At 43.9% G+C, this 27203-nt stretch overlaps 1 protein-coding gene across 4 annotated transcripts in view; it reads left to right on the top strand.

Annotated features, from left to right (window-relative positions):
- Window positions 1–22988, top strand: part of LOC112221070 (receptor-type tyrosine-protein phosphatase zeta) — a 95319-nt gene extending 72331 nt beyond the window's left edge. The window contains exons 13-31 of one of the 4 annotated variants that reach the window (XM_024383202.1): window positions 717–1241; window positions 2323–2461; window positions 5908–5999; window positions 6714–6799; window positions 7933–7953; window positions 8114–8210; window positions 8297–8379; window positions 8582–8716; window positions 8873–9007; window positions 9231–9394; window positions 9737–9872; window positions 10112–10258; window positions 10498–10588; window positions 11051–11127; window positions 11289–11417; window positions 11519–11671; window positions 16715–16857; window positions 21693–21828; window positions 21938–22988. In XM_024383202.1, coding sequence (XP_024238970.1) covers window positions 717–1241; window positions 2323–2461; window positions 5908–5999; window positions 6714–6799; window positions 7933–7953; window positions 8114–8210; window positions 8297–8379; window positions 8582–8716; window positions 8873–9007; window positions 9231–9394; window positions 9737–9872; window positions 10112–10258; window positions 10498–10588; window positions 11051–11127; window positions 11289–11417; window positions 11519–11671; window positions 16715–16857; window positions 21693–21828; window positions 21938–22081 — 2633 coding nt within the window. In that variant the 3' untranslated portion in view covers window positions 22082–22988. The remainder of the gene's footprint in view (window positions 1–716; window positions 1242–2322; window positions 2462–5907; window positions 6000–6713; window positions 6800–7932; window positions 7954–8113; window positions 8211–8296; window positions 8380–8581; window positions 8717–8872; window positions 9008–9230; window positions 9395–9736; window positions 9873–10111; window positions 10259–10497; window positions 10589–11050; window positions 11128–11288; window positions 11418–11518; window positions 11672–16714; window positions 16858–21692; window positions 21829–21937) is intronic. The other 3 variants (XM_024383359.1, XM_024383283.1, XM_024383427.1) reach the window with 3 other exon arrangements.
- The last annotated feature ends 4215 nt before the right edge of the window (window positions 22989–27203 follow it).

Here is a 27203-nt window from a genome sequence, read left to right as displayed (position 1 = left end):
TGGTGACTCGTACCTCACGACCTCCCCCACCCTGTCTCTCCTTCCTCACCCCTCACACCCCCTGTATGGTTGGGAGACAGTCGCCTCTCATGGTTTTGGTGATGATGATGATAGTGGTGATGGTGATATGTTGTCTGGTTCTTCGTCTGTGGCCTCGGGTGACCCACCAATGTTTAGTGACACTCACCCCCTTCAAACCTTACCTGACTCCCCCACTGAGCTAGCCTTCAGACCTCTCCCTGCAACCTCTCTCTCCCTGCAGCCTTCTCTTCTCCTCTCTAGTGACTTCTCTCTGTTCGGGGCCACCCCGGGCCTTACTGGCTCTGTATCTGGTGGGCTGGGGGACTCTAGTTACGCTACAGGCCGTGTAGTAGAGTCTTGTCTGGTGGGTGTCGTCGTCGGTGGTGGTGGTGATGTTGGATTCACGGTAGCTAGCGATGGCATGGAGTCGTTGTGTACCTGCTCTCTGGATGGCTTCTCGTCCTCCTGGTTGCATGCCTCTCCTCACCTCCCCCTGCCCACGTCTGACTGGGGGACGGCTAGCCTAGCGCTCTATTCCTCCGGTAGCGATTTAGACCATCTCCTCCATTCATCTCTGGGAGGCTCCCCCAACCCATCTGGAGGTCAGCCTCTCTTCTCTTCCTTCTCCTCTCCCCCTGTTCCTCCTCATCCTCCTCTCTCAGGTTTCCATAGTGACCTGCTCGTTTCTGTTACAGCCACACCGTCCAGCTCCAAGGACCACTGGGTCTCGGCCCTCCGAACCTCGGCCCCCTCCTCTCCCTACTCGGCCTCCCCCCTCACCCCCACCCTCCCCCCTGAGCTGCAGACGGTAGACAGTAGTGCCTCTGGCTCGACCCTGTTTGGAGAAGCCCAGAAGGAGCTAGATGAGGAGTGGGACAGGGTTCAGAGTTCAGCCTCGGGGGAGGGCGCGCTCCCTTACATCCCCACCTTCACCCCCTCACTCACCTCTGAAGCCACCGCCACTCCCAACATCGACACAGAAGAACTCTCCTCATCGTTCTACTTTGAGAGCGAGAACGGCAGTGCCGTCACCAACGATACAGCGGGCAGCACGGCAACAGTATCTGGGGTGACCGTGGCGGCGCCCTGGTCGCTAGGTGTTGAGGTGGAGAGTGGCTCGGGGCAGGGCGAGAGCCTGTACGACAACGAGACGTCATCAGACTTCACTATCACCGAGCGCACAGAGAGAGACTCTGAGGAGGAGGAGGAGCCAGTTGCAGGTAAAGAACCATCCACAAGGGGGCAACATCTCCCCGTACATCAAGGCAAGGCACAGTGCTGCGCCTGTCGGATTGGGGAAAACTACAGCTCCCATGATGCCAATGGAACAGGAAATACTCTGGGATTTAGGAGACATATCACCTAACACACCACCTTTCTGTGACAACTAAAATCCTGTGTGTGTATTCACCGTCATGGCCTTTCTGCTTTCTATAACATTTTCATGATCAAGTCCACAGTCATCATCATTTCAGTGTTCTTTTGTTACGTGTTTTGTGTTATATTCGTTAACATTAACATGCACATGCCTTTGTCTCAATTGTGTATTGTAACATCATGTGAAGAACTCCATTGGTTATAGCACTTGATCTCCAGCAGAGGGCAGCAGATCTCTTCCTAACCCCAAATGTTTTTTGCCTTAGCAGACCACTTATGGTCTAATGTCCCTTTATACAGTCAATGTAATTGACAAATCATTCAGACAGTCTCAGGGCCCCTCGCAAATCTTTTGTGATGTGTAACCTTGAAAATCCTTTATAATATCCCATATATCTGTCCACATCCAGACCGTAGACAAGAAAATGAATTCATAGAAAGTCCATCTGCATTCAAGCCTTTGCAATAGAAGCACAGTTTTGCCAATAGGCTTTTTTGGTCTCCGCTCATTAAGAGTCCCATAGATTTAAGCCATTGTGTGCATCAAGCATTGAGCCATTGTCATGAACTAACCTGTAGTGCACGTTAACTTTGTGAAAGCATTCGTGTTCACTTTCATCCATATGTATCATTGTCGCAATTGTATATGGGTTAGAGAAGTAGCAATAGGTTTAGATTTGTTAACTGAATGGGTATGAAGATGTTAAAGCGAAGGTCTACTGTAGCGTTTAAAATGTAAATGAACAAGGTTCTGTAGTTCAAGGAGGAGCTCTGTGTTGGAACATGAAAGGTAAATTGGATGAGTATGTGGATTGATTTACTGTTGACGTGTTTGCCAGACAATGTGTTGTAGTTGAATGAGTGAATGACACGTTTTCTGAGTTGTGTGTCTCGTCTGTTCTTCCCTCTTCCCACCACTTACAGAGGCCAGTAACAGCAGCCATGAGTCCAGGGTGGGTCTGGCCAGGGAGAGAGAGAGGAGGGCCATGGTCCCTCTGGCAGTGATCTCCACCCTCACCTTCCTGGGACTCATCGTCCTGGTGGGAATCCTCATCTACTGGAGGTAAGAGGGAGGAGCAGGCGGTGGATATGGAGGAAGAAGGTGGAGTTTGGAGGATGAGGAGGTGGATATGGAGGAAGAAGGTGGAGTTTGGAGGATGAGGAGGTGGATATGGAGGAAGAAGTGAAGGAGGTAGAGGAGGAAGATAAGATCCATAATGATGATTGTTATAAGATCCATAATGATGATTGTTATAGATCCATAATGATGATTATTATAGATCCATAATGATGATTATTATAGATCCATAATGATGATTATTAGAGATCCATAATGATGATTATTATAGATCCATAATGATGATTGTTATAAGATCCATAATGATGATGATTAGTATTATGGTGATGATGTTGAGAAATCCTCTCCCATCGTTTCCCCCTGAACCCACCCATCATCTGTTTAACCTGACAGCTAAGCTACATGAACAACAGCTTTCTTTCTGCATTGATAGGCTCCACACACATACTGACACCATTAAGCCTTCTGCCTCCCTATGGGACAGCTGTGTGGAACTGCCGCAGGGCCGATACCTGTCATATTGTTATTCATCTGTCTCAGAGGAGTGGGTCTGTTTTGTCCCCAGACACTGGGCACTGCCGCCCCAGACATCAGGGGGCACGGGTGGAGCGAGGCGGGGGGTGGCAGAGGGGGAGCGAGGTTGACCTTAAGAACCACATATTTGTCTGTCTCACTGTGAGACCTAATCTCCTCTGACATGGGCCCAATTTCTTTCTCACTCTCACACACTTCCCCATGACACATCCAATATCTTCAACATGGCTTCGGTTTGAGGTCTAGCTTTTCACATTTAGCTTTGATGTGTCTGGGTAGATTCACTTACACATAGGTGCCATCATTCAGAGTTGCCCATCTAGTTATAAAGACATTATGCCCATACTGTGAGATCATAGAAAAATACTACTTTTCACTGTGGTGGCAAACTGACCGGTTGGACAGTTAAATAACCAACTTCGGCAATCCGATCAAGGACACTTTGTCAGAAATGTAAACACTTAAGCCGCATAAGACTGTACATTTCTCATCCACTGCGCTGGAGACGTGACATATTGTTCATGTTTTCTACCCTGTTATTGTATTTCATTTTAAATCTGTAATAATCTTGGTGCCGATGAGGGATTAAAGCTAAGAGATGTGCCTCACTCAGAGTGTAGAGCGTTGAGCTTGGGGCTCGGGGTCATACAGTGGTTAGGGAACACGGCCTCGGGTGGGGTAGGAGGGGGAACAGGCAGGGCCTCGGGTGGGGTAGGAGGGGGAACAGGCAGGGCCTCGGGGTGGGGTAGGAGGGGGAACAGGCAGGGCCTCGGGTGGGGTAGGAGGGGGAACAGGCAGGGTCTCGGGTGGGGGGTAGGAGGGGAACAGGAGGGCCTCGGGTGGGGGAACAGGCAGGGCCTCGGGTGGGGTAGGAGGGGGAACAGGCAGGGCCTCGGGTGGGGTAGGGGGGGGAACAGGCAGGGGGGTAGGAGGGGGAACAGGCAGGGCCTCGGGTGGGGTAGGAGGGGGAACAGGCAGGGCCTCGGGTGGGGTAGGAGGGGGAACAGGCAGGGCCTCGGGTGGGGTAGGAGGGGGAACAGGAGGGCCTCGGGTGGGGTAGGAGGGGGAACAGGCAGGGCCTCGGGTGGGGTAGGAGGGGGAACAGGCAGGGCCGGGTGGGGTCAGGGCCTCGGGTGGGGTAGGGGGGGGAACAGGCAGGGCCTCGGGTGGGGTAGGATGGGGGAACAGGCAGGGCCTCGGGTGGGGTAGGAGGGGGAACAGGCAGGGCCTCGGGTGGGGTAGGAGGGAGAACAGGAGGCCTTGGTGGGGAGGGGGGAACAGGCAGGGCCGGTCGGGCAGGGGGTGGGGTAGGAGGGGGAACAAGGGCCTCGGGTGGGGTAGGGGGGGAACAGGCAGGGCCTCGGGTGGGGTAGGAGGGGGGGAACAGGCAGGGCCTCGGGGTGGGGTAGGAGGGGGAACAGGCAGGGCCTCGGGTGGGGTAGGAGGGGGAACAGGCAGGGCCTCGGGTGGGGGAGGGGGTAGGCAGGGCCTCGGGTGGGGGGAGGGGGAACAGGCAGGGCCTCGGGTGGGGTAGGAACGGGGGGGAACAGGCAGGGCCTCGGGTGGGGGTAGGAGGGTAGGAGGGGGAACAGGCAGGGCCTCGGGTGGGGTAGGAGGGGGAACAGGCAGGGCCTCGGGTGGGGTAGGAGGGGGAACAGGCAGGGCCTCGGGTGGGGTAGGAGGGGGAACAGGCAGGGCCTCGGGTGGGGTAGGAGGGGAAACAGGCAGGGCCTCGGGTGGGGTAGGAGGCCTTGGTGGGGGAACAGGCAGGGGCCTGGGGTGGGGTAGGATGGGGGAACAGGCAGGGCCTCGGGTGGGGTAGGAGGGGGAACAGGCAGGGCCTCGGGTGGGGTAGGAGGGGGGGAACAGGCAGGGCCTCGGGTGGGGTAGGAGGGGGAACAGGCAGGGCCTCGGGTGGGGTAGGAGGGAGAACAGGCAGGCCTTGGTGGGGGGGGGGGGAACAGGCAGGCCTCGGTGGGGTAGGAGGGGGAACAGGCAGGGCCTCGGTGGGGTAGGAGGGGGAACAGGCAGGGCCTCGAGTGGGGTAGAAGTGGGAACAGGCAGTGCCTCGGGTGGGGTAATAGGGGGGGAACAGGGCCTCGGGTGGGATAGGAAAAGGGAAACAGGGCATCTGGTGGGGTAGGAGAGGGGAAAGCGCCTGCGCCTCATTATGTCCGACATGAAGGCTTTCGTGTCAGCGTCTTGTAAAATGAGTGGCGTGAGGCTGAAATGCTGTAATCCCCTCTGTGTCGCGTCCTTGCTCGTCCTCCGGTGACACGGTGCTCATTTGGCCACCCCACAGCTGGGCATTTGGGGTTAGCAAAGTGGAGATGTCTTTTAGAAACGCACACATGTAATCTACCGGGGACATCTCTCTGCTGTTTTTTTTATTTCCAGAGTAATCTGTGTGGTGATGTCCATTTTTGGTTAGCTGGGCGCAGGTTCATCAGAAAGACATGCAGTGGTGATCCTGTTAAAAACCTGTTCCGGATTAGAAGGAACATCTTTTTTCCTGTGTTGAGGACAGATTACCATGTTCTCCAACATCGGTGGTTGGCTTTTTATCTTCAAAAACAACAACAGCAGCATTTTTAGGCCTGCTGTATTTTTTTATGTCTTAAAAATATATCTACAGTTGTTGTATTACATTTACATAAGCATTACTCCAATATTATTCTTGTTTTTGTCACACAGAATTTTCAACACATTTTTCACCAAATGAGAACAATGCATACAAATCCCTCATTTGTGTTAAATTAGATGGAAAAAGCAAATTTTTTTGTACCAAAGGTATAATAGCATTGGCAATATGTCACAAAGACAGAAGAAACTGGCAACACCTGCAGTTATTCGAGTATTGTTGATTAACTTGCATCATCGTACATTTGTTTCCACAGGAAGTGTTTCCAGATTGCCCATTTCTACATAGAGGACAACACATCCCCCAGAGTCATATCTGTTTCACCCACATCCATGCGTACAGATACAGGTAACCATTCTATGAGACAAAGGGCTCTATTTAATCAGATCCGCTTTATCAAGACATCTGCATAGCAGTTGTTTTGGCGGTGTCGGAGGAGGAACTGTGTTAGAACTCCTGGCATTATACCTAAAGTGGACATTGCCATTGTCAAGTTGGAACACTGGAATGTGAAATGGAATCTACACCTCCATTAGGATGATAGAAACCCTTATTATTTAGTTGAATGATGTTCAATTTGAGCATAATTACTTCTATATAGCATACACTTTCTCCTTCTGAACTTCTAACATGAGTGGGACGGGTGATCAAGAGCAGCTGCTCACCTATTTTTCAGCTCCAACGCAGCTACACCTCCGACACCACGAAAACATCAGCTATGTGGGTGTTGGCTATCGCCGGTTAACGCTTGATCTGATTGAATCTAGGTCGTACACACTTTCACACACACACACACACGCACACATGCACACACGCACGCGCACCTTTTCCATGGGATCAACTAGAATTCAGTAGAGTTGGCATAAGATAAGTGTTAACAAGCACAGAGACATATGGACAGGTGTTCTTTCCATCTGTCCACCATCTTCACCAAGCTTAGCTCTTTCATTAACACTCACTTACTCAACATCTGCTTCTGCCAGAGCAGGAAGTTTCAAACTTTTGTTCTGATAAAATACTTTTGTGGATGATATCAATAAAACCCTTTTTCTCTGCCTTTAGATAAACAAGAAGCCCTTCCAGTGAAGCAGTTTGTCAAGCACGTGACGGAGCTCCACCACACCAATGCATTCTCCAGAGAGTTTGAGGTGTGCTGTCAAATTCTTCTTCAGTTCCCTCACAGGATATGGTTTATGACAGACATTTTTATTAGTATTATTCATATTAATTGGCAGTATATTTTAATTGAGCTTTTCTGTATGTAGCCTTCTTGTGAAACTGTTATGTGTCATTTGCGATGTTACACGGCAGCTGTTATTATTTTAAGGTAAGCATGCAGAAGACTTGTGGGAGGCTTTGCACTGTGATGGCCATTCGAACTCACACTCTGTCTCTGTCTCATGCTACATGATATTGTATGTCTCTGGCCCAGATTCATCTGAGGAGTCATGTCTATTGTCCTTACCACTGAGACTTACAAATATATCACATTATACACCAGCAGCATACCACCCTGCATCCCACTGCTGGCTTGCCTCTGAAGCTAAGCAGAGTTGGTCCAGGTCGGTCCCCGGATGGGAAACCAAATACTGCTGGTAGTGGTGTTGACTGGCCAGTAGGAGGCACTTTTTCCTCTGATCGAAAAAATAATATCCTAATGCACCAGGGCAGTGATTGGGGACATTGCCCAGTGTAGGGTGCTGTCTTTCAGATGGGACGTTAAACTGGTGTCCTGACTCTCTGTGGTCACTAAAGAACCCATGGCACTTATATGAGTAGGGATGTTAACCCAGTTGTCCTGGCTAAATTCCCAATCTGGCCCTCATACAACCTAATCATCCCCAGCTTCCAATAGGCTCATTCATCCCCTCTCCTCCCCCCTGTAATTATTCCCCAGGTCGTTGCTGTAAATTAGAATGTGTTCTCAGTCAACTTACCTGGTAAAATAAGGGATCAATAAAATACACTATGCAGTGATTGCTCATGTTAAACTACATATTTACCATTGCTTACCATATAAATCCTAGCTTGACATTTTATCAGTGCTGTATAAATGTATACACGTGTAAATGTTGTCAATAACACAAACATAGGTTTGTAAGTCAAAGCTAAGGACATTAACATGGTACATGGACTGAATCCCGTTGATCGCATAAACAGTGTCTTGAAGTTGAGATTTGCCCATAAACTGTTTTCTTGTTATTTATTTGCACGTTTTTTTTGCTAAACATGTGTCATGAAATTTCATTGCTGTGCTTTTTGCATTCCCCCTCCCCGTTAGATATTGAAAGAGTGTTATGAGGTAAGCTACGTCTCCCTTTTTTTTCTGAAGTAGTCACGTGTAGATGTTCGCCACATTTCCAGCTGCCCATGTTGACGTTTTTGTTGTGCATGATGACATATTTTAGTTTGACTGCGTAGTAAAAGGATGGTGGGATGTAAGGTCATGTGTTTTCTTTTAGGAGGTGCAGGTGTGCCCGGTGGACCTGGGTATCACCACAGACGGCTCCAACCATCCAGACAACAAGAACAAGAACCGATACGTTAATATCCTGGCCTGTTAGTCAAACATGCACCTTCAAACACATGTACACACACATACATTCTTGAATGCACCCAGCTTATCTTTCCTCCTCTACTCCTAGATGACCACAGCCGAGTAAGACTCTCAACCCAGGCTGACAAAGATGGGAAGAGTGGAGATTACATTAACGCAAACTACGTTGACGTAAGCAATTCTCTTGCATTTGTCTGTGCACAATAGTAGAAAAGGACCTTTAAGTAAGCATTTCACTGTTCGTCTACACCTGTTTTTGACGAAGCAAGTGACAAATACAATTTGATTTGATATGAGGGCAAATGTCTTGTTGATGTATCAGTAGCTAATCTGTTGTTCACGCTTTCCCTCCCTCCCTCCCTACCCTCCACAGGGTTTCAACAAGTCCAGGGCCTACATCGCAGCCCAGGGCCCACTCAAGTCCAGCACCGTGGACTTCTGGAGGATGGTGTGGGAACAGAACGTGGGCGTCATCATCATGATTACCAACTTGGTAGAGAAGGGACGGGTGAGAAACCAGGGCCATTATAACTGCTTATACATGCTGTAAATGCTGAAGTGTTGTAATGCTTGAACATATTTAGTAATAGTTCACAAATTTATTTATTTGTTTATTAATGTTTATTCATGAAATTATTCTAAAGTGTTTGGTCATGTATGTCAGAGGAAGTGTGACCAGTACTGGCCCCTGGATAGCCAGGAAGAGTACGGTGGTTTCCTGGTGATGGTGAAGAGCAATAAGGTTCTGGCCCACTACACCCAGAGAACCTTCACCCTCAGGAACACCAAGGTCAAAAAGGTCAGAGGTCATACTATTTACATCACATTTACCTCTCATTAATAGTTTAACCTCTACTTCCTCACTGTATCATCTACCTCGGTTGCACCTCCCCTCCAAGTTAGTTGAAGCGCTGCCTCATTACTACATTTATTATGGAACTACGAATCCCACGTGTCACATTGACAGCCATTTTGTGTCCCATCCTGCTTACCACTTCCTGTTTCCTTCCACCAACCCCCAGGTTTCTCTGAAGGGGCGGATTAACGAGCGGACCGTGACACAGTACCACTACACTCAGTGGCCGGACATGGGCGTGCCCGAGTACACTCTGCCCGTGCTCACCTTCGTCCAGAAGTCCTCCAAAGCCAGGACAGATGACATGGGGCCTATCGTAGTGCACTGCAGGTAGGAGGCCATAGATATAGAATGAACATGTATATATGCATAGATATGTAGAATGTATAGAACAGCTTTAAGATCAAGGCCATTTGTTTCAAAAGAAATTCCATTTAAATTCAGTCAATAAACAGATGTATCTTCTTCTATACGTGAATGTTTCAATTCAGGAAGTACATTTACATTCCGACCCGCATAGGAATAGAATGGACATGGTCCTCCATTATATCACTTAACAGCCACTTTCACCTTGTCCAGCTGATAAGTTCAACATGGAACGTTATTTCATAGAGAACTAAAGTACCAGGATTCAGAATATATTGTGAACCTCTCTTGTGTGTGTGTTTCCAGTGCAGGGGTTGGCAGGACTGGAACCTACATAGTGTTGGATAGCATGCTGAAGCAGATCAAAGAAGAGGGCACGGTCAACATCATGGGCTTCCTCAAACACATCCGCACACAGAGGAACTACCTGGTACAGACAGAGGTGAGTGCTCAGTCCAGATGGGCGGGGTTTGCACTTTTGGGTTGTGCTCCATCAAATGGAAAGCTCCATCAAATGCATCTAAATCATTTGAAAGAATACTATTTGAACCCAGGTCTGATACCAACAAGAAAACAGTGGATCCACTACAGTAAGATTAGTTGTCCTGTCACCTTACCAGAACAGTACGAATGTCAACACCCAACTAAGGCTTTCAACCCCTACTTTCCCTGTGCATTCAGGAGCAGTATGTGTTCATTCACGATGCTCTAGTGGAGGCCATCTTGAGCAAGGAGACGGAGGTTCCCTCCAGTCGCATCCACAGCTACGTCAACGACCTCCTGACCCCAGGGCCCTCCGGAAGGACACAGCTAGAGAAACAGTTTAAGGTAAGGACATATGCCATTAACAAGTCATAGTGCTACTATTTACATTTACTGTAGATTTACAATGGTAAACTTTCCATAAGAACTCCAGTAGGGCAGAAAGGGCAGAACTAAAAGTAAAACATACATTTGGAGAACAATAAGTCTATCGGTTGTCTTTCTCTGAAAAGAGCAGGTACAACCACTGGCACATTTTTAAATACTAACAGTTAATCTGCTCCTTGGTTCCAATGTGATTGCAGCTGATATCCTCGTCCAATGCCATACAGTGCGACTACTCTTCAGCCCTGAAAGAGTGTAACAGAGAGAACAGAAACTCCTCTTTAATACCCGGTGAGTTACAGACAGGTTTGTTCATACGTTGAAAGGTTCCAGCACTTTAAAAACCTCCTCTCCTCTTGACCTTGGAAGAGCATCCACCACGACTGTGAACAGTTTAGACAATGAGACCTTTTTTACATTTCAGGTTGGATTTCTACCAGCACTCATCCTCAACATTGTCACCTTCAATAGAACATTTAGCAAAATGCCCGCACACCTTAACCCCTCCTAACTAAAACTGTACAAAAAAAATTATGGCAAAGAAGTTATTTGAGAGCATGGACCTTGAAGCACATTTTGTTTTTGTTTGGTTTAAGACAAATGTCTGACAAAATCATGTTATGTAGGTAAAGCAATGATAATGGTTTAGTAATGCCGCTCTGATAAAGCTAACCATTCTAATAGTAATACTCTACAAAATTATATTCTGTATACCTTATGAGGATGTTTAACAACGTGTGGCTTTGTCTCCAGATGAAAGGTCACGGGTTTGTCTGTCCACAGTGGCTGGAGAAACTACATCAGACTACATCAACGCCTCATACCTCACGGTAAGAACCCAACCATTCTAGATAGTATCTGTCACCGTGACTCTTCTAACTACATAGTTACACATAGTAACACATTTTCAGTCAATTTTACTTTTGGTTTCCTGTCCATATTGGCGATCGGATTCAGGTCTTAATGTTCTACCACCGGTTGTGTTCCCCAGGGGTACCGGCAGAGCACTGAGTTCATCGTGACCCAAAACCCGCTGGCCGGCACAGTGACAGAATTCTGGAGGATGATCTGGGATCACAACGCTCAGGTCATAGTCACACTGCCGGGAACACCAAGCCTGGTGGGTATCTATCTGTCGTCCTGGACTCAAAACCTCTGATGTATGCATGGCAGCTATTTTCTGCCTCAAACAGGAAGTCCTCACCACATCTGTGTTCTCAGGCAGAGGGGGAGGAGCCATACGTGTACTGGCCCCGCAAGGAGCAGCCAATCAGCTATGAGGTGTTCACAGTGACCCTGCAGAGCGAGAACCACATGTGTCTGGCCAACGAGGAGATGCTGGTGGTGCAGCACTACGTCCTGGAGGCTACACAGGTGAGATCAGCTGAGGGAGATCAGCAAGACCAGGGAGATCAGTAAAACCAGGGAGATCAGTAAAACCAGGGAGATCAGTAAAACCAGGGAGATCAGCAAGACTAGGGAGATCAGCAAGACCAGGGAGATCAGCAAAACCAGGGAGATCAGCAAGACCAGGGAGATCAGCAAGACCAGGGAGATCAGCAAGACCAGGGAGATCAGCAAGACCAGGGAGATCAGCAAGACCAGGGAGATCAGCTGAGGGAGATCAGCTCAGACCAGGGAGATCAGCCGAGGGAGATCAGCTCAGACTGGGGAGATCAGTAAGACCAGGGAGATCAGCTGAGGGAGATCAGTAAAATCATGGAGATCAGCTTGATAAGTAAGATAAGTCACACTAACATGATCAACTACATAGAACAGACTAACTACATTGGCCACAGACTGTGGGATCATAACTAAAATATTAGCTTCGTAGAATGGACCAGTCACTATGCACCAGACACTATGGACCAGTTGCTATTGCTCATCAAATGTTAACACTGTGTCTATACCCAAACAACCATTAAACCACTGAATTGATACACAGAGGTAATATATAGCAACAAGGAAATGCTTATTCCATGGAGTTGTTCTGCTTATCTCTTCCTGGATCTTAGCCCATGGTGAAACCAAATGGCCAGTGAAAAGAGTGGAAATTCAATACACATTCTCCATGCCTCAATGGAGCACAGCTGTTATTTTTCACACAGTTTAGACCCGGACATCTGCACCACCAATCACTGGAACATTTTTAACACACGCACACAGGCACACATGCGCACACACACACAGGCGCACACGCACACAGGCACACAGGCGCACACGCGCACAGGCGCACACACACACAGGCGCACACATGCACTACATGACCAAAAGTATGTGAACACCTGCTCATTGAACATCTCATTCCAAAAATCATGGGCATTAATATGGAGTTGGTCCCCCCTTTGCTGCTATAACAGCCTCCACTCTTCTAGGAAGGTTTTCCACTAGATGTTGGAACATGTCTTTTTTTTTTTTTTTTTTCACCTTTTATTTAACCAGGTAGGCCAGTTGAGAACAAGTTCTCATTTACAACTGAGACCTGGCCAAGATAAAGCAAAGCAGTGTGACAAAAACAACAACACAGAGTTACACATGGGATAGACAAACGTACAGTCAATAACACAATAGAAAAATCTATATACAGTGTGTGCAAATGAAGTAAGATTAGGGAGGTAAGGCAATAAATAGGCTGTAGTGGCGAAATGACAATTTAGCATTAACACTGAAGTGATAGATGTGCAGATGATGATGTGCAAGTAGAGATACTGGGGTGCAAAATAGCAAAAAGAAATAAACATATGGGGGATGAGGAAGTTGGGTGGGCTATTTACAGATGGGCTGTCTACAGGTGTAGTGATCAGTAAGCTGCTCTGACAGCTGATGCTTAAAGTTAGTGAGGGAGATATGAGTCTCCAGCTTCAGTGATTTTTGCAATTTGTTCCAGTCATTGTCAGCAGAGAACTGGAAGGAAAGGTGGCCAAAGGATGGGCTTTGGGGATGACCAGTGAAATAAACCTGCTGGAGCACGTGCTAAGGGTGGGTGTTGCAATGGTGACCAGTGAGCTGAGATAAGGCAGGGCTTTACCTAGCAAAGACTTATAGATGACCTGGAGTCAGTGGGTTTGGCGACGAATATGTAGTTAGGGCCAGCAAACGAGAGCATACAGGTCGCAGTGTTGGGTAGTATATGGGGCTTTGGTGACTAAATGGATGGCACTGTGATAGACTGCATCCAATTTGCTGAGTAGAGTGTTGGAGGCTATTTTGTAAATGACATCGCTGAAGTCAAGGATTGGTAGGATAGTCAGTTTTACGAGGGTATGTTTAGCAGCATGAGTGAAAGAGGCTTTGTTGCGAAATAGGAAGCCAATTATAGATTTCATTTTGGATTGGAGATGTTTAATGTGAGTCTGGAAGGAGAGTTTACAGTCTAACCAGACACCTAGGTATTTGTAGTTGTTCAGATATTCTAAGTCGATACTAGTCGCCCGGGCGGGTGCTCGTTTGGAGGTTTGTTAACAGTGTTCAAAGAAGGGCCAGATGTATACAGAATGGTGTCGTCTGCGTAGAGGTGGACCAGAGAATCACCAGCAGCAAGAGCAACATCATTGACATATACAGAGAAAAGAGTAGGCCCGAGAATTGAACCCTGCGGCACCCCCATAGAGACTGCCAGAGGTCCAGACAACAGGCCCTCCGATTTGACATGCTGAACTCTATCTGAGAAGTAGTTGGTGAACCAGGCGAGACAGTCATTTGAGAAACCAAGGCTGTTGAGTCTGCCGATAAGAATGTGGTGATTGACAGAGTCAAAAGCCTTGGCCAGGTCGATGAAGACTGCTGCACAGTACTGTCTTTTATTGATGGCGGTTATGATATCGTTTAAGACCTTGGCTGAGGTGCACCCATGACCAGCTCTGAAACCAGATTGCATAGCGGAGAAGGTGTGGTGGAATTCGAAATGGTCAGTGGTCAGTTTGTTAACTTGGCTTTCGAAGACTTTAGAAAGGCGGGGCAGGATATAGGTCTGTAACAGTTTGGGTCTAGAGTGTCTCCCCCTTTGAAGAGGGGTATGACCACGGCAGCTTTCCAATCTATGGGGATCTCAGATGATACAAAAGAGAGGTTGAACAGACTAGTAACAGGGGTTGCAACAATTGCGGCTGATTAGTTTTAGAAAGAGAGGGTTTGTCTAGCCCAACTGATATGTTGGGGTCCAGATTTTGCAGCTCTTTCAGAACATCGGGGGTGCTTGTGCAAGTTGCTGCAGGGGGTGAAGTGCTGTTGGCCGTGGTAGGGGTAGCCAGGTGGAAAGCATGGCCAGCCGTTAAAAATGCTTATTGAAGTTCTCGATTATCGTGGATTTATCAGTGAGGACAGTGTTTTTTAACCTCAGTGCAGTGGGCAGCTGGGAGGAGGTGCTCTCATTCTCCATAGACTTTACAGTGTCTCAAAACATTTGGAAATTTGTGCTACAGGATGCAAATCTCTGTTTGAAAAAACTAGCCTTTGCTTTCCTAACTGACTGTGTATATTGGTTCCTAACTTCCCTGAAAAGTTGCATATCGCGGGGGCTATTCGATTCTAATGCAGTACCCCACAGTATGTTTTTGTGCTGGTCAAGGGCAGTCACGTCTGGAGTGAACCAAGGGCTATATCTGTTCTTAATTTTTTTAACGGGGCATGTATATTTAAGATGGTGAGGAAAGCACTTTGCTGTTCTTTGATGGTGAGGAAAGCACTATTGCTGTTCTTTGATGGTGAGGAAAGCACTATTGCTGTTCTTTGATGGTGAGGAAAGCACTATTGCTGTTCTTTGATGGTGAGGAAAGCACTATTGCTGTTCTTTGATGGTGAGAAAAGCACTATTGCTGTTCTTTGATGGTGAGGAAAGCACTACTTTGATGGTGAGGAAAGCACCTTTGCTGTTCTTTGATGGTGAGGAAAGCACTATTGCTGTTCTTTGATGGTGAGGAAAAATTGCTGTTATTTGATGGTGAGGAAACTATTGCTGTTCTTTGATGGTTGTATGGTGAGGAAAGCACTATTGCTGTTCTTTGATGGTGAGGAAAGCACTATTGCTGTTCTTTGATGGTGAGAAAAGCACTTGCTGTTCTTTTTGCACCTTTGCTGTTCTTTGATGGTGAGGAAAGCACTATTGCTGTTCTTTGATGGTGAGGAAAGCACTATTGCTGTTCTTTGATGGTGAGGAAAGCACTTTGCTGTTCTTTGATGGTGAGGAAAGCACTATTGCTGTTCTTTGATGGTGAGGAAAGCACTTTGCTGTTCTTTGATGGTGAGGAAAGCACTATTGCTGTTCTTTGATGGTGAGGAAAGCACTATTGCTGTTCTTTGATGGTGAGGAAAGCACTATTGCTGTTCTTTGATGGTGAGGAAAGCACTTTGCTGTTCTTTGATGGTGAGGAAAGCACTATTGCTGTTCTTTGATGGTGAGGAAAGCACTAATGCTGTTCTTTGATGGTGAGGAAAGCACTAATGCTGTTCTTTGATGGTGAGGAAAGCACTATTGCTGTTCTTTGATGGTGAGGAAAGCACTATTGCTGTTCTTTGATGGTGAGGAAAGCACTATTGCTGTTCTTTGATGGTGAGGAAAGCACTATTGCTGTTCTTTGATGGTGAGGAAAGCACTATGCTGTTCTTTGATGTTGAGGAAGGCACTTTGCTGTTCTTTGATGGTGAGGAAAGCACTATTGCTGTTCTTTGATGGTGAGGAAAGCACTATTGCTGTTCTTTGATGGTGAGGAAAGCACTATTGCTGTTCTTTGATGGTGAGGAAAGTACTATTGCTGTTCTTTGATGGTGAGGAAAGCACTATTGCTGTTCTTTGAACCCTATGATCACTCGGCTACACAGCTGATGCCCCTGGACTCTTTCAATAACATGGGGAGACATGGCGCTTAGAAACCTAGCGGACCGGGGCAAGAAGATGGGTCTTCGGCGACATTGCAACGTCCTCATCAAGGTTGGAAAGTAACAGTGAAGATGAGGCCTCAGAGACTGATGTTCAAGAGGTGGACATTGAGGAGGTCCAGGGAGAAGACAAAACCAAAGCTTTAGTTTCTAGACTATCATTTTACAGATGTATGTTGATAATGTTTTTGGGAGATGCGATGGATCATTCAATATTCCCCTTCTTTTGTTGTTAATTAAAGTTCAATTCATAACTAAATCGTTTTTATTTCTATTGGAAGGATTTAATCATTTGCAATTATGTCTACTTAAGGGTAAAGGTTTATGTTTCTGTCTCCATATGATATGGTAAATATATCCAATGCAAAAAACATCTACATTTAAATGGTATTAATATTAATTTGCATGAATTACCATATATTCCCACGGAAAGTTTCCACTTCGGAATTTTCCCCAACATGTGCAACCCTAGAACACACAAACACTTTCTCTCTCTCTCTAGCCCTCTCTCTGATTGTGTGTTGTTGTCTCCCTCTGGGCCAGGATGACTATGTTCTGGAAGTGAGGCACTACCGGGCGCCTCACTGGCCCAACCCGGACAGCCCCATCAGCAGCACCTTTGAGCTGCTCAGTCTGGTGAAGGAGGAGAGCTCCTCCAAGGAGGGCCCCACGGTGGTCCACGACCAGTAAGACCTCTCTATTGATTTACTGATTATGTATCTGTGAAATAAGGTCATCTCCACTCCAAACCTGGAACAAATGGAACAGTCCCAAAAGTGCAACCCCCAACTATTTGGCACTCAGGTATGTACTCTATCTCAATACTCTTGAAGCACTATTTTTCCCTCTCTTTTCTGTTAATATATTCAAGATGATCCACTCTGAGACCTTAACCTAAGAGGATAAGAAGATATGTCCAAATGTGCAATACTCTTAATATTTATTGGAACTGAAACACTGTACTGATCCAGGCCTATTTAGACAATCCTGTCTTAAGATTTGCACACCAATAAAAACAATTCATAAAAAGGATTGTATGTGTATTTATCCTCAGTATAGGCTAAAAATGAAGAATTTGTTGCATTTGTTTTTGAATTTGTTGCATGACAACTTTGATAGATAATGCATCACAAATATCTCAACCAGCCGGTTGAGTTTCCCAATTAAAGTAAACAAATGTTGTATTGGAATTTGGATAGACTGTGTAAATCATCTAAATATGATACTTGAATTTACATTATGTCGGCTTCATTGACTCATAATGGAAGAAAGGCCTAGTTAAATGAGGACTGATATAAAGTATTAATCATATATGATCAATGTGTATGTTAAAATATGAGAATGCATGTAAATTAAGGCGTTTACAGTTTATATGATATGATAAGAATACCAGTAAATTGACATGACATGAATGTTCAACTTCCGGCGCCGACAGAGATGGCCGCCTCGCTTCGCGTTCCTAGGAAACTATTTGATTGTGAAACAAATCGAATATAACAAGCAGATAGTGAATAATGATAGGGATTTGAAATGAATTTTATCAGACCAAAAAAATCCCATGAAAAAATTTGTCACATAAACTGAAATTAGGCCAACTATTCTAATTTCGCAACCAGGAAATGGCGGAGCTATTTCTGCATAGTACACCTTTAAAGGAATGGAATTAAGTCAAAGCTAGTGATACTGGACAATGGATAAAACAGTCAGTCATTATGTAGAGAATCATTGTACAATCTTAACTGCTGTGAAATATATTTTCCATAACCCAAAATATTGTATTTTCAGCTGTTTGAAGATGGTGTACAGAACCGAAAGTAAAAGATGCAAAAAATGGAACTTGAGAAAGCTAAGAACTAGATCACATAGAACATATCTACCGCATCTTAGACTTGCTGTCAATGAGAATGAAATATCTATAACTCACATTTCTATGTGAATTTGGTCGGGTCACCCAAAAAGCTACAAACAGTGCCTTCAGAAAGTATTCAGACATCTTGACTTTATCCACATTTTGTTACGTTACAGCCTTTTTCTAAAATGGATTAAATAAATACAAATCCTCAGCAGTCTACACACAATACCCCATAATGACAAAGGAAAAAGAGGTTTTTAGACATTTTTGCAAATGTATTAAATATAAAAAAACATAAGTATTCAGACCCTTTGCTATGAGACTCGAACTTGAGCTCAGGTGCATCCTGTTTCCATTGATCATCCTTGAGATGTTTTTACAACATGATTCAAGTCCACCTTTGGTAAATTCAATTGATGGGACATGATTTGGAAAGGCACACACCTGTCTATTTAAGGTCCCACAGTTGACAGTGCATGTCGGAGCAAAAACCAAGCCATGAGGTGGAAGGAAATGTCCGTAGAGCTCCGAGACAGGATTGTGTCGAGGCACAGATCTGGGGAAAGGTACCAAAAAATGTCTGCAGCATTGAATGTTCCCAAGAACACAGTAGCCTCCATCATTCTTAAATGGAAGAATTTTAGAACCACCAAGACTCTTCGTAGAGCTGGCCGCCCGGCCAAACTGAGCAATCAGGGGAGAAGGGCCTTGGTCAGGGAGGTGACCCGATGGTCACTTTGACAGAGCTTTATAATTCCTCTGTGGCAATGGGAGAACCTTCCAGAAGGACAACAATCTCTGCAGCACTCCACCAATCAGGCCTTTATGGTAGAGTAGCCAGACGGAATCCACTCCTCAGTAAAAGGCACATGACAGCCCGCTTGGAGTATGCCAAAAGGCAACTAAAGATTCTCATTCCATGATAAATAAGATTCTCTTGGCCTGAATGCCAAGCGCACATCTGGAGGAAACCTGGCACCATCCCTACGGTGAAGCATGGTGATGGCAGCATCATGCTGTGGGGATGTTTTTCAGCAGCAGGGACTGGGAGACTAGTCAGGATTCGAGGAAAAGATGAACAGAACGAAGTACTGAGAGACCCTTGCTGAAAACCTACTCCAGAGCGCTCAGGACCTGACTGGGGCGAAGGTTCACCTTCTAACAGGACAACGACCCTAAGCACACAGCCAAGACAATGCTGGAGTGGCTTTGGGACAAGTCTCTGAATGTCCTTGAGTGGCCAAGCCAGAGCCTGGACTTGAACCCGATTGAACATCTCTGGAGAGACCTGAAAATAGCTGTGCAGCAACACTCTCCATCCAACCTGTGACAGAGCTTGAGAGGATCTGCAGAGAAGAATGGGAGAAACTCCCCAAATACAGATGTGCCAAGCTTGTAGCATCATACCCAAGAAGGCTTGAGGTTTTAATCGCTGCCAAGGGTGCTTCAACAAAGTACTGAGTAAAGGGTCTGAATACTTATATAAATGTGATATTTGCATTTTTTTGTTGTTGAATAAATTTGCAAAAAATTCAAAAAAATGTTTTTGCTTTGCCATTATGGGGTATTGTGTGTGTATATTGATGAGAGAAAAAAAAACAATGTAATACATTTTAGAATATGGCTGTAACATAACAAAATGTGGACAAAGTGAAGGGGTCTGAATACTTTCTGAATGCACTGTAGTCTAGCTTAATGGACAACTCTTTCACCCTGGTAGAGCTTATTTTTTTTTAAGAGTTCCTAAAATTGTAAAACAACAACATATTCGTAATTTAATCATTCTTAAATTATGTTTAACAGGTAAACAACATTTACATTCTAATTTCCCATTTCATACGCAATTTGTACAAAAAAATTGTGGTAAATCAAGTTTGGTTTTGCTCACGTTCACTTCCATCTTTGAATGCGTGTTTAAAAATATATGGGAATCTGATAATGAAAACCAAATGATAATTTTACATTGGGTGAGATGATAAAATATGCCAAACAAATTTAATAGGGTCTCATTTCAAATTGGTGGTCAAAATGAGATCAACCACCGGGTTGCGCTGCCTGTTAAAGGGTTAAGGGTTAAAGGGCGCTTAATTCTCTGCTTTAACCACAGACAACACTGTAAAGGTTCACTAAAGACGTACAGGACTAGTACTCTATACTCCAGTTTGGCGTAGCCCTTGGCTAATATGACAAGAGTTTACATTTGTTTTTCTTTAACTTTTATTTAACAAGGCAAGTCAGTTAAGAACAAATTCTTATTTACAATGAAGGCCAAACCCTAACCCGGACAACGCTGGGCCAATTGTGCGCTGCCCTATGGGACTCCCAATCACGTCCGGTTGTGATATAGCCTGGAATCAAACCAGGGTCTGTAGTGAATTTTGGATTTCCTCTAGCACTGAGATGCAGTGCCTTAGACCACTGCGCCACTCGGGAGCCCTTAAGATATACAAGGTAGGGCTTCACCCACTCTGCCCATAATGGGTGACGACACACTTTGGAGATTAATTTGAATTTCCTATTGTTACAAAATACATTTTACCAAGGCAAATATGATTATTCATGTTCTGAATCATTCAGTGGGGTCTTTCTCTAACATATCATTAACATTATATCCAAGAATTCGGATTTCATAACCTAATATGTTGGATAATAAGCACCGACCTCTTTTCAAATCAAATCCAATTGTATTTGTCACATCAAATACAACCTGTGTAGACCTTACAGTGAAATGCTTACTTACAAGCCCTTAACCAACAATGCAATTTAAAAAAGTGTTCATAAATTATTTACTAAAATAAACTGAAGTAAAAATTTGAAGAAAATATATAAAATAAAATAACAGTAGCGATGCTATTGGGAGGGGGAGGCACAGGATAGTCAAGGTAACATGTACATGTAGGTAGAGGTAAAGTGACTATACATAGATAATAAACATACAGTAGCAGCAGTGTAAAAATGGGGGTGAGGGGGGTCAATGCACATAGTCCAGGTAGCCAAGTAGCTGTTCAGGAGTCTTATGGCTTGGGGGTAGAAGCTGTTAAGGAGCCTTTCAGACCAATCATTTGACATATCTGTTGACATAGTAGAGCAGGTTTCTCGTAACGACTTGAGGATTTTACATTTTGTGGTCCTTGTCTTCAAAGATGTTTCCGCTGGTCGCAAAAAGCTAAATTAGCATGACACAAGCTGAATTAAATGTAAAAGGCTTTGAAAATAAAAAGCTTGGCACATGCTCAGTATTTCATAGATATGTTTTTTTTGTGATAAATCTTCGAAAAATAACAGGGATTTTGAATGAATAGGAAAATCTATTACTAAAATATGAAAATACATGTCTCAAAGTGGATGTCTATCTTATATTGTTTTATGTCCTGCGGATTCAAGAAGATTACAAGTGCAACGGGAAAGTGAGCCTGTCAGGTAGCCAGTAGCCTTAATTCTTGCACAGAATCCAGCCTAGCTGACGCGATGCAATTGTACTTTTTTTTACCACTTTCTTTCTCTGTCCTCCTTTGATTTAGCCACATTAGCCTACAAGGGTAGAAATGCCAATAACTTTTGAGGAGTATCTACACAATGAACATGTTATTTTTGAAAATAGTTTTTAGTTGGACACCCTAGATAAGGTCAGTTTTACCACCACTTCAAGGCGTGGGTCTGATTTTGCAGGGTTGGTGGTGTTACTGCGGGAACCTTCTGTGCCCTGTCTACTCTGGTGCGCCAACTAGAGGCGGAGAGCTCTGTGGACGTGTACCAGGTGGCCAAGATGTTCAACCTCATGAGGCCCAGGACCTTCACTGATGTTGTAAGTCAATCTGAAGCACCGACTGTACCTGTTTGATGCACTGTGGCCATTTTGTGTCTCGACATTCTCCCTTCAACAGCACAGTTTCTCTATTCCATTTCTCATTCAGGAGCAGTATCAGTTCCTATACACAGCCATGCTGAGTCTGGTGGGCACACAGGAGGACGAGAGGATGCTCCAGTCCTCAGACAACAACGGAACAGTCCCAGGGGACACCGCCAGCACAGCAGAGAGCCTTGAGTCCCTGGTGTAACCATTTACATTTTAGTCACTTAGCAGAATAGGAGCAATTAGGGTTAAGTGCCTTGCTCAAGGGCACATTGACAGATCTTGTCACCCTGTCGGACCCAGGATTCGAACCAGAGACCTTTTGGTTACTGGCCCAATGCTCTTAACAGCTAGGCTACCTGCCACCCTATGGCAACAGGGCCCCTAACTTGTCAGTATGTATTCTCGCCTATCTCACAGTTTTCTGTTTTTAAAAACTGCAGCTTTGCCTGTTTACCCTCTCTTCTGTTCTCCGTCTTTGAATGCATTTTCCAGACCGCTGGACATGATACCCTATGACCTTGTAATGTGTGCCTTTGTAAATTCATCTTGTAGCCTACTTGTAATGGCTCTCATACAATTGAAATCAACTTTTCTAATGTTTTGTTGATACTGCTGTCTTGAGATATTTGCTTTACTCTGTTTCATATTTATTTTCAGTAAGCATAAAAAAAGGGAACATGCTACTTTTTACGTTAAACAGGTTTTGTTAGCCTATTTTTTGTTGAGTCAATGCATTGAGCAACTAATTATTCCGTCTAACATTGAATATGCTATTTTGTTTGTAGCAACAGTGAGCTTTTGAAGTCGAAAATGCATAATGGTATGAAATAATACATCTAATATGTAAATAATATTATAGCAACCAAGTCAATGGACCAAATTTCTATTTATACTTCTAGATTTTTATATTTTACTACAATTTTTTGTCAATTTTTATGTATGGCTGCATTCTAAAAATAACTTAGTCAAAACATTTTTTACATTTTAATATTAGTGTTCTGTATTTTGTAACGTACTAAATATGAAGCATGGGGTATTGACACTTTTTAGCTGTACATTAAACATTGCTAGAGGATTAGACAGGATTAAACAAGTGAAAGAAAATTCAAGGAATGAGTTTTTGTATGTGTTCTGTATTTTTTTTGTAGTGTTCTGTACAATGAAGAGTTTGTAGAAAAAAAGGGGAGCGCTGCTAGAGTACACAATAGTAGGTCTTTGTAAATGTAAATAGAAGGTGCTCTTTGGTAAATTGGCCAACAAAAAGAAAGGAGGACCAAGGCACTCTTCATATAATTCAAATGCCTTTATTTGTAGGGCATGTTCAATGGAACAACGATTTCTTTTTTTTTTTTTACTCTGGCGCGTTTCGGCTGCATGGCCTTTGTCAGGGATCCATCTACAGTTGCCTTCAGAAAGTATTCACACCCCTTTTTCCACATTTTGTTACAGCCCGAATTTAAAATGGATTAGGTTTAGATTTTGTTTCACACTGGCCTACACACAATAGCCCATAATGTCAAAGTGGAATATTTTTTTTAGAAATGTTTACAAATGAATCAAAAATGAAAAGCTGAAATGTCTTGAGTCAATAAGTATTCAACCCCTTTGTTATGGCATGCCTAAATAAGTTCAGGAGTAAACATTTTGCATAACAAGTCACAAGTTGCCTAAACTCACTATGTGTGCAGTAATAGTGTTTAACATGATTTTTGAATGACTATCTCATCTCTGTACCCCACACATACAATTGTCTGTAAGGTCCCTAAGTCGAGGAGTGAATTTAAAACACAGATTCACCACAAAGACCAGGGATGTTTTCCAATGCCTCACAAAGAAGGGCACCTATTGGTAGATGGGTTAAAAAAAATATCCCTTTGAGCATGGTGAAGTTCTTAATTACACTTTGGATGGTGTATCAATAAACCCAGTCATTACAAAGATACAGGCGTCCTTCCTAAATCAGTTCCCGGAGAGGAAGGAAACTGCTCAGGGATTTCACCATGAGGCCAATGGTGACTTTAAAATAGTTACAACATTTAATGGCTGTTAGGATTCCTTCCTTACGTCCTTGTCAATCATTGGTTCATTGATGAAATTAGCATTATGACAATATCTTTAATCAAATCATTCAAAAACCTTTATTAATGCAATTGCATGTTTCTGAGAAAGTTCTGCATCAAACAAAAAGTCTCCAGTTGTTTTGTTACACCCTCAGTCTATCCTGGTGATGTCACTACCTACGTCATTACCTTTTTACTCCTGAGACCAAAAATAAACAATGGCTTTTAGGGTTATCTAAAACTTAGCAGTAAACGTCCACTCCCCAAAGCTGATTATTTTAGTCTTATCTCCTCCACTCCCCTGCAGAGCTCCTTCTTCACAGTCACACATTCTCAGAGAGGCCTTTTTATAAGAAAGAGAGAATTAAAAAACAATTGTGGAATACGAAACCTCTACAATGAATATATATTGTTAATCTGTAGTCTAGGACCCTATAAATGTAAGGAGGGAGGGGTCTTTTCATCCCTCCCCTTCTATTAATACTACATAAGAATAATCAATTATTCTAATATATCAAACATGTACAACCCTTCTTATGACCCCTAGGTGAACCCGACACTGTGATAGGAGAAAACTGAGGATGGATCAACAACATTGTAGTTACTCAACAATTCTAACGCAAATGACCGAGTGAAAAGAAGGAAGCCTGTACAGAATAAAAATATTCCAAAACATGCATCCTGTTTGCAACAAGGCACTAAAGTAATACTGCAAAGAATGTGGCAAAGCAATTACAAACTTGTTGGATGCATTTTCAATTTTTTTGGTTGTGTATCAGATCATTTTGTGACCAATAGAAATGAATGGAAAATAATGTAGTGTCATTATGAAAGAAAGCCATCTAAATATATACATAATCGTGTTCATTTTAGCACCAACTGTTAGATAAAAAAAATGCTCAGAGCTTGTAAATGAATAATTAAACCACTCTAAAGCATATACATCCACTTGGCAGGTTGGGCCCTACAGAAGCCTATAGCTTGGATGGTCCAATTTCATTCACACAATATGAGGGCATACAATTAGAACTCTGAATAACGGCACTATTTTTTTATAGCCTTCTTCACTGTGGAAAAGGGGCCCCAATACATGTCATGTTGATATGATTTTCAGTTTGCTTCCATGATTGGTTTGACATTCGACTCCCTTATAAGAGAATCATCTAAAACAATTGCAATTGTGTATTTACAATCCCCTTCTCCAAACGGATTACTCATTTACCTAGGTCTTAATGACAGTGCATGGAGAATGCCATTATTTCTATCAGAAAAGATAAAGCAGATGCTTTTTCCACTTGGAACCGGCAGGTTCGCTCGACCTTATTCATGGTTTCCTCACGCGTAAAGATGATGGAATTAAGAGAGAATTAAGGGCTCTATTCATTCAGATCCTTTTTTAGCTGAGATCAGCATATCAGTTGTTTTGGTGGAACTATGTTAGAGCTGTCAAATCCAGAAGTGAATCTCTGCCTTATACCTAAAGTGGACATTGCCATTGGCTGCACAGAGTCCGTTTCACATCCTTGTTTTACAACACTGGAATGCGATATGTAATCTACACCTCAATTAGCATGATTAGAAATCATCTTTATTTTGTTTAATGATTTTTCAATTTGAGCATAATTATTTCTATATAGCCTACACTTTCTCATTCTGAACTTCTAACATGGTTGGGCCAGATGTGGCTTCCAGACAATGATCGCAAGAGCAGCTGCTCAATGATTTGGGCTTCAATGCAGTTCCACCTCCAAAACAACCACTATGCGGATGTTTGCTATCGCCGGTTAACGCTTGATCTGATTGAATCTAGGTCTTTGTCAAGGTCAGAATACAGCACATCTGTAGACACACCTCCACCCAACCTGGTCTCAGAGCATTTCTTATTATTCTGTATCTAAATACGAGACACTCCATTTAGTATGATATGTTACGTTTCGTATGGTATGGTATGTATTCATTTGTGGCTGTCCATCACCCATTGCGTATGATTTGTTACGAATAACTTTTCATAGTATCTGTGAATTTGCAAAAATATACCATATGTTATGGATTCTAGCTAGGTCTTAACGTTAGCTAGCTCGCTAACTTTTGCAAGGCTAGTGGTTAGGGTTAAGGTTAGGGGAAGGGTTAGCTAAAATGGTTAGGGTGAGGGGAAGGGTTAGGTACCATGCTAAGTAGTTGAAAAGTTGCTAAAGTTGTCCACGATGAGATTCGAACTAGACGTTTGCGTTATATGTCCACCCAGACTAACCAGCCTACATTTGTTTTTGCCTTAATGTAACCATACCAAGCTTAACATATCATACTAATTTGCATCTCCCAGATTTGTTTACTATGTTATGTCTAGTCTGAGACCGGGCTGCTCCGCCACACCTTCCTTTCTTTGATCTGCACCCCAAATGAAAAGCGGGTGAATAACATCCTATTCTCGTGCTTAAATTCAAGGTCAGAATACGGCCTGAGAGAAACATGCATGTAAAGGGAATGACGTTTTATTTACGCGTGATCAACTTAAGTCAGAAGTTATTATTGCCTCCTAATACAGTCCATTTGACCCCATCACAACAGATTAGTAAGCAGTTGTTTGAAATAACACATCATTTCATAGTAAGGCAGCTAGGCTAAACCTTAACAATCAAAAAAAGGTATGATCTGTCAACAATAATACAAATATGTCACCTCTCAATAAAAACATAACAATAGAGTAAAAAAAAAGAGAAAATATGAAATGTGTTGCATTCACTCATAACGAGTCCAACTTTCCTTGACACTTCATAAGGAGAAAAAAATAAAAATACATGTAAACTGGCGTTTCAACCAGATAATGCTGTCAAAAACAATAAGAACTTACTGTCTGCCTAGTTGTTGTGCAAGTCATAAAAGAAAGTATTTAAAAAATACTATAACTGTCACATGGTGTTCATTGTCTAACCCTTTCTTGAAACCTTCCCCCAAATATTATCAGGGGGCTTTGTGGTGGGTCTGTATTACCTTGTTGCTTACAGCAAGCAGAGATGACCACGCCATCTAGTTAAACCAACTTTAATGTTTTTCCGCCATTTGCTATGATAGAATGACCTTTCGGCAGGCCCGATAAGCCGTTAAACAATATGTGCTGGAAGAAGACAAAACGGGTGGCTTGAAGAAACAGATCCATCTTAGACATTGGATTATGGATTCCCGGTGACAGAGATGCGACTCTATGGAGTTATGGAATAATCCCTGTGGAGAATTGGTTATTCCAATTGATTTTCATGTTCTAAT

This window comes from Oncorhynchus tshawytscha, linkage group LG01, assembly GCF_018296145.1.
Source record: "Oncorhynchus tshawytscha isolate Ot180627B linkage group LG01, Otsh_v2.0, whole genome shotgun sequence".
NCBI lineage: Eukaryota > Metazoa > Chordata > Actinopteri > Salmoniformes > Salmonidae > Oncorhynchus > Oncorhynchus tshawytscha.
The sequence above is the reverse complement of the archived record's forward strand: the minus strand, read 5'-3'. Positions and strand labels throughout refer to the sequence as shown.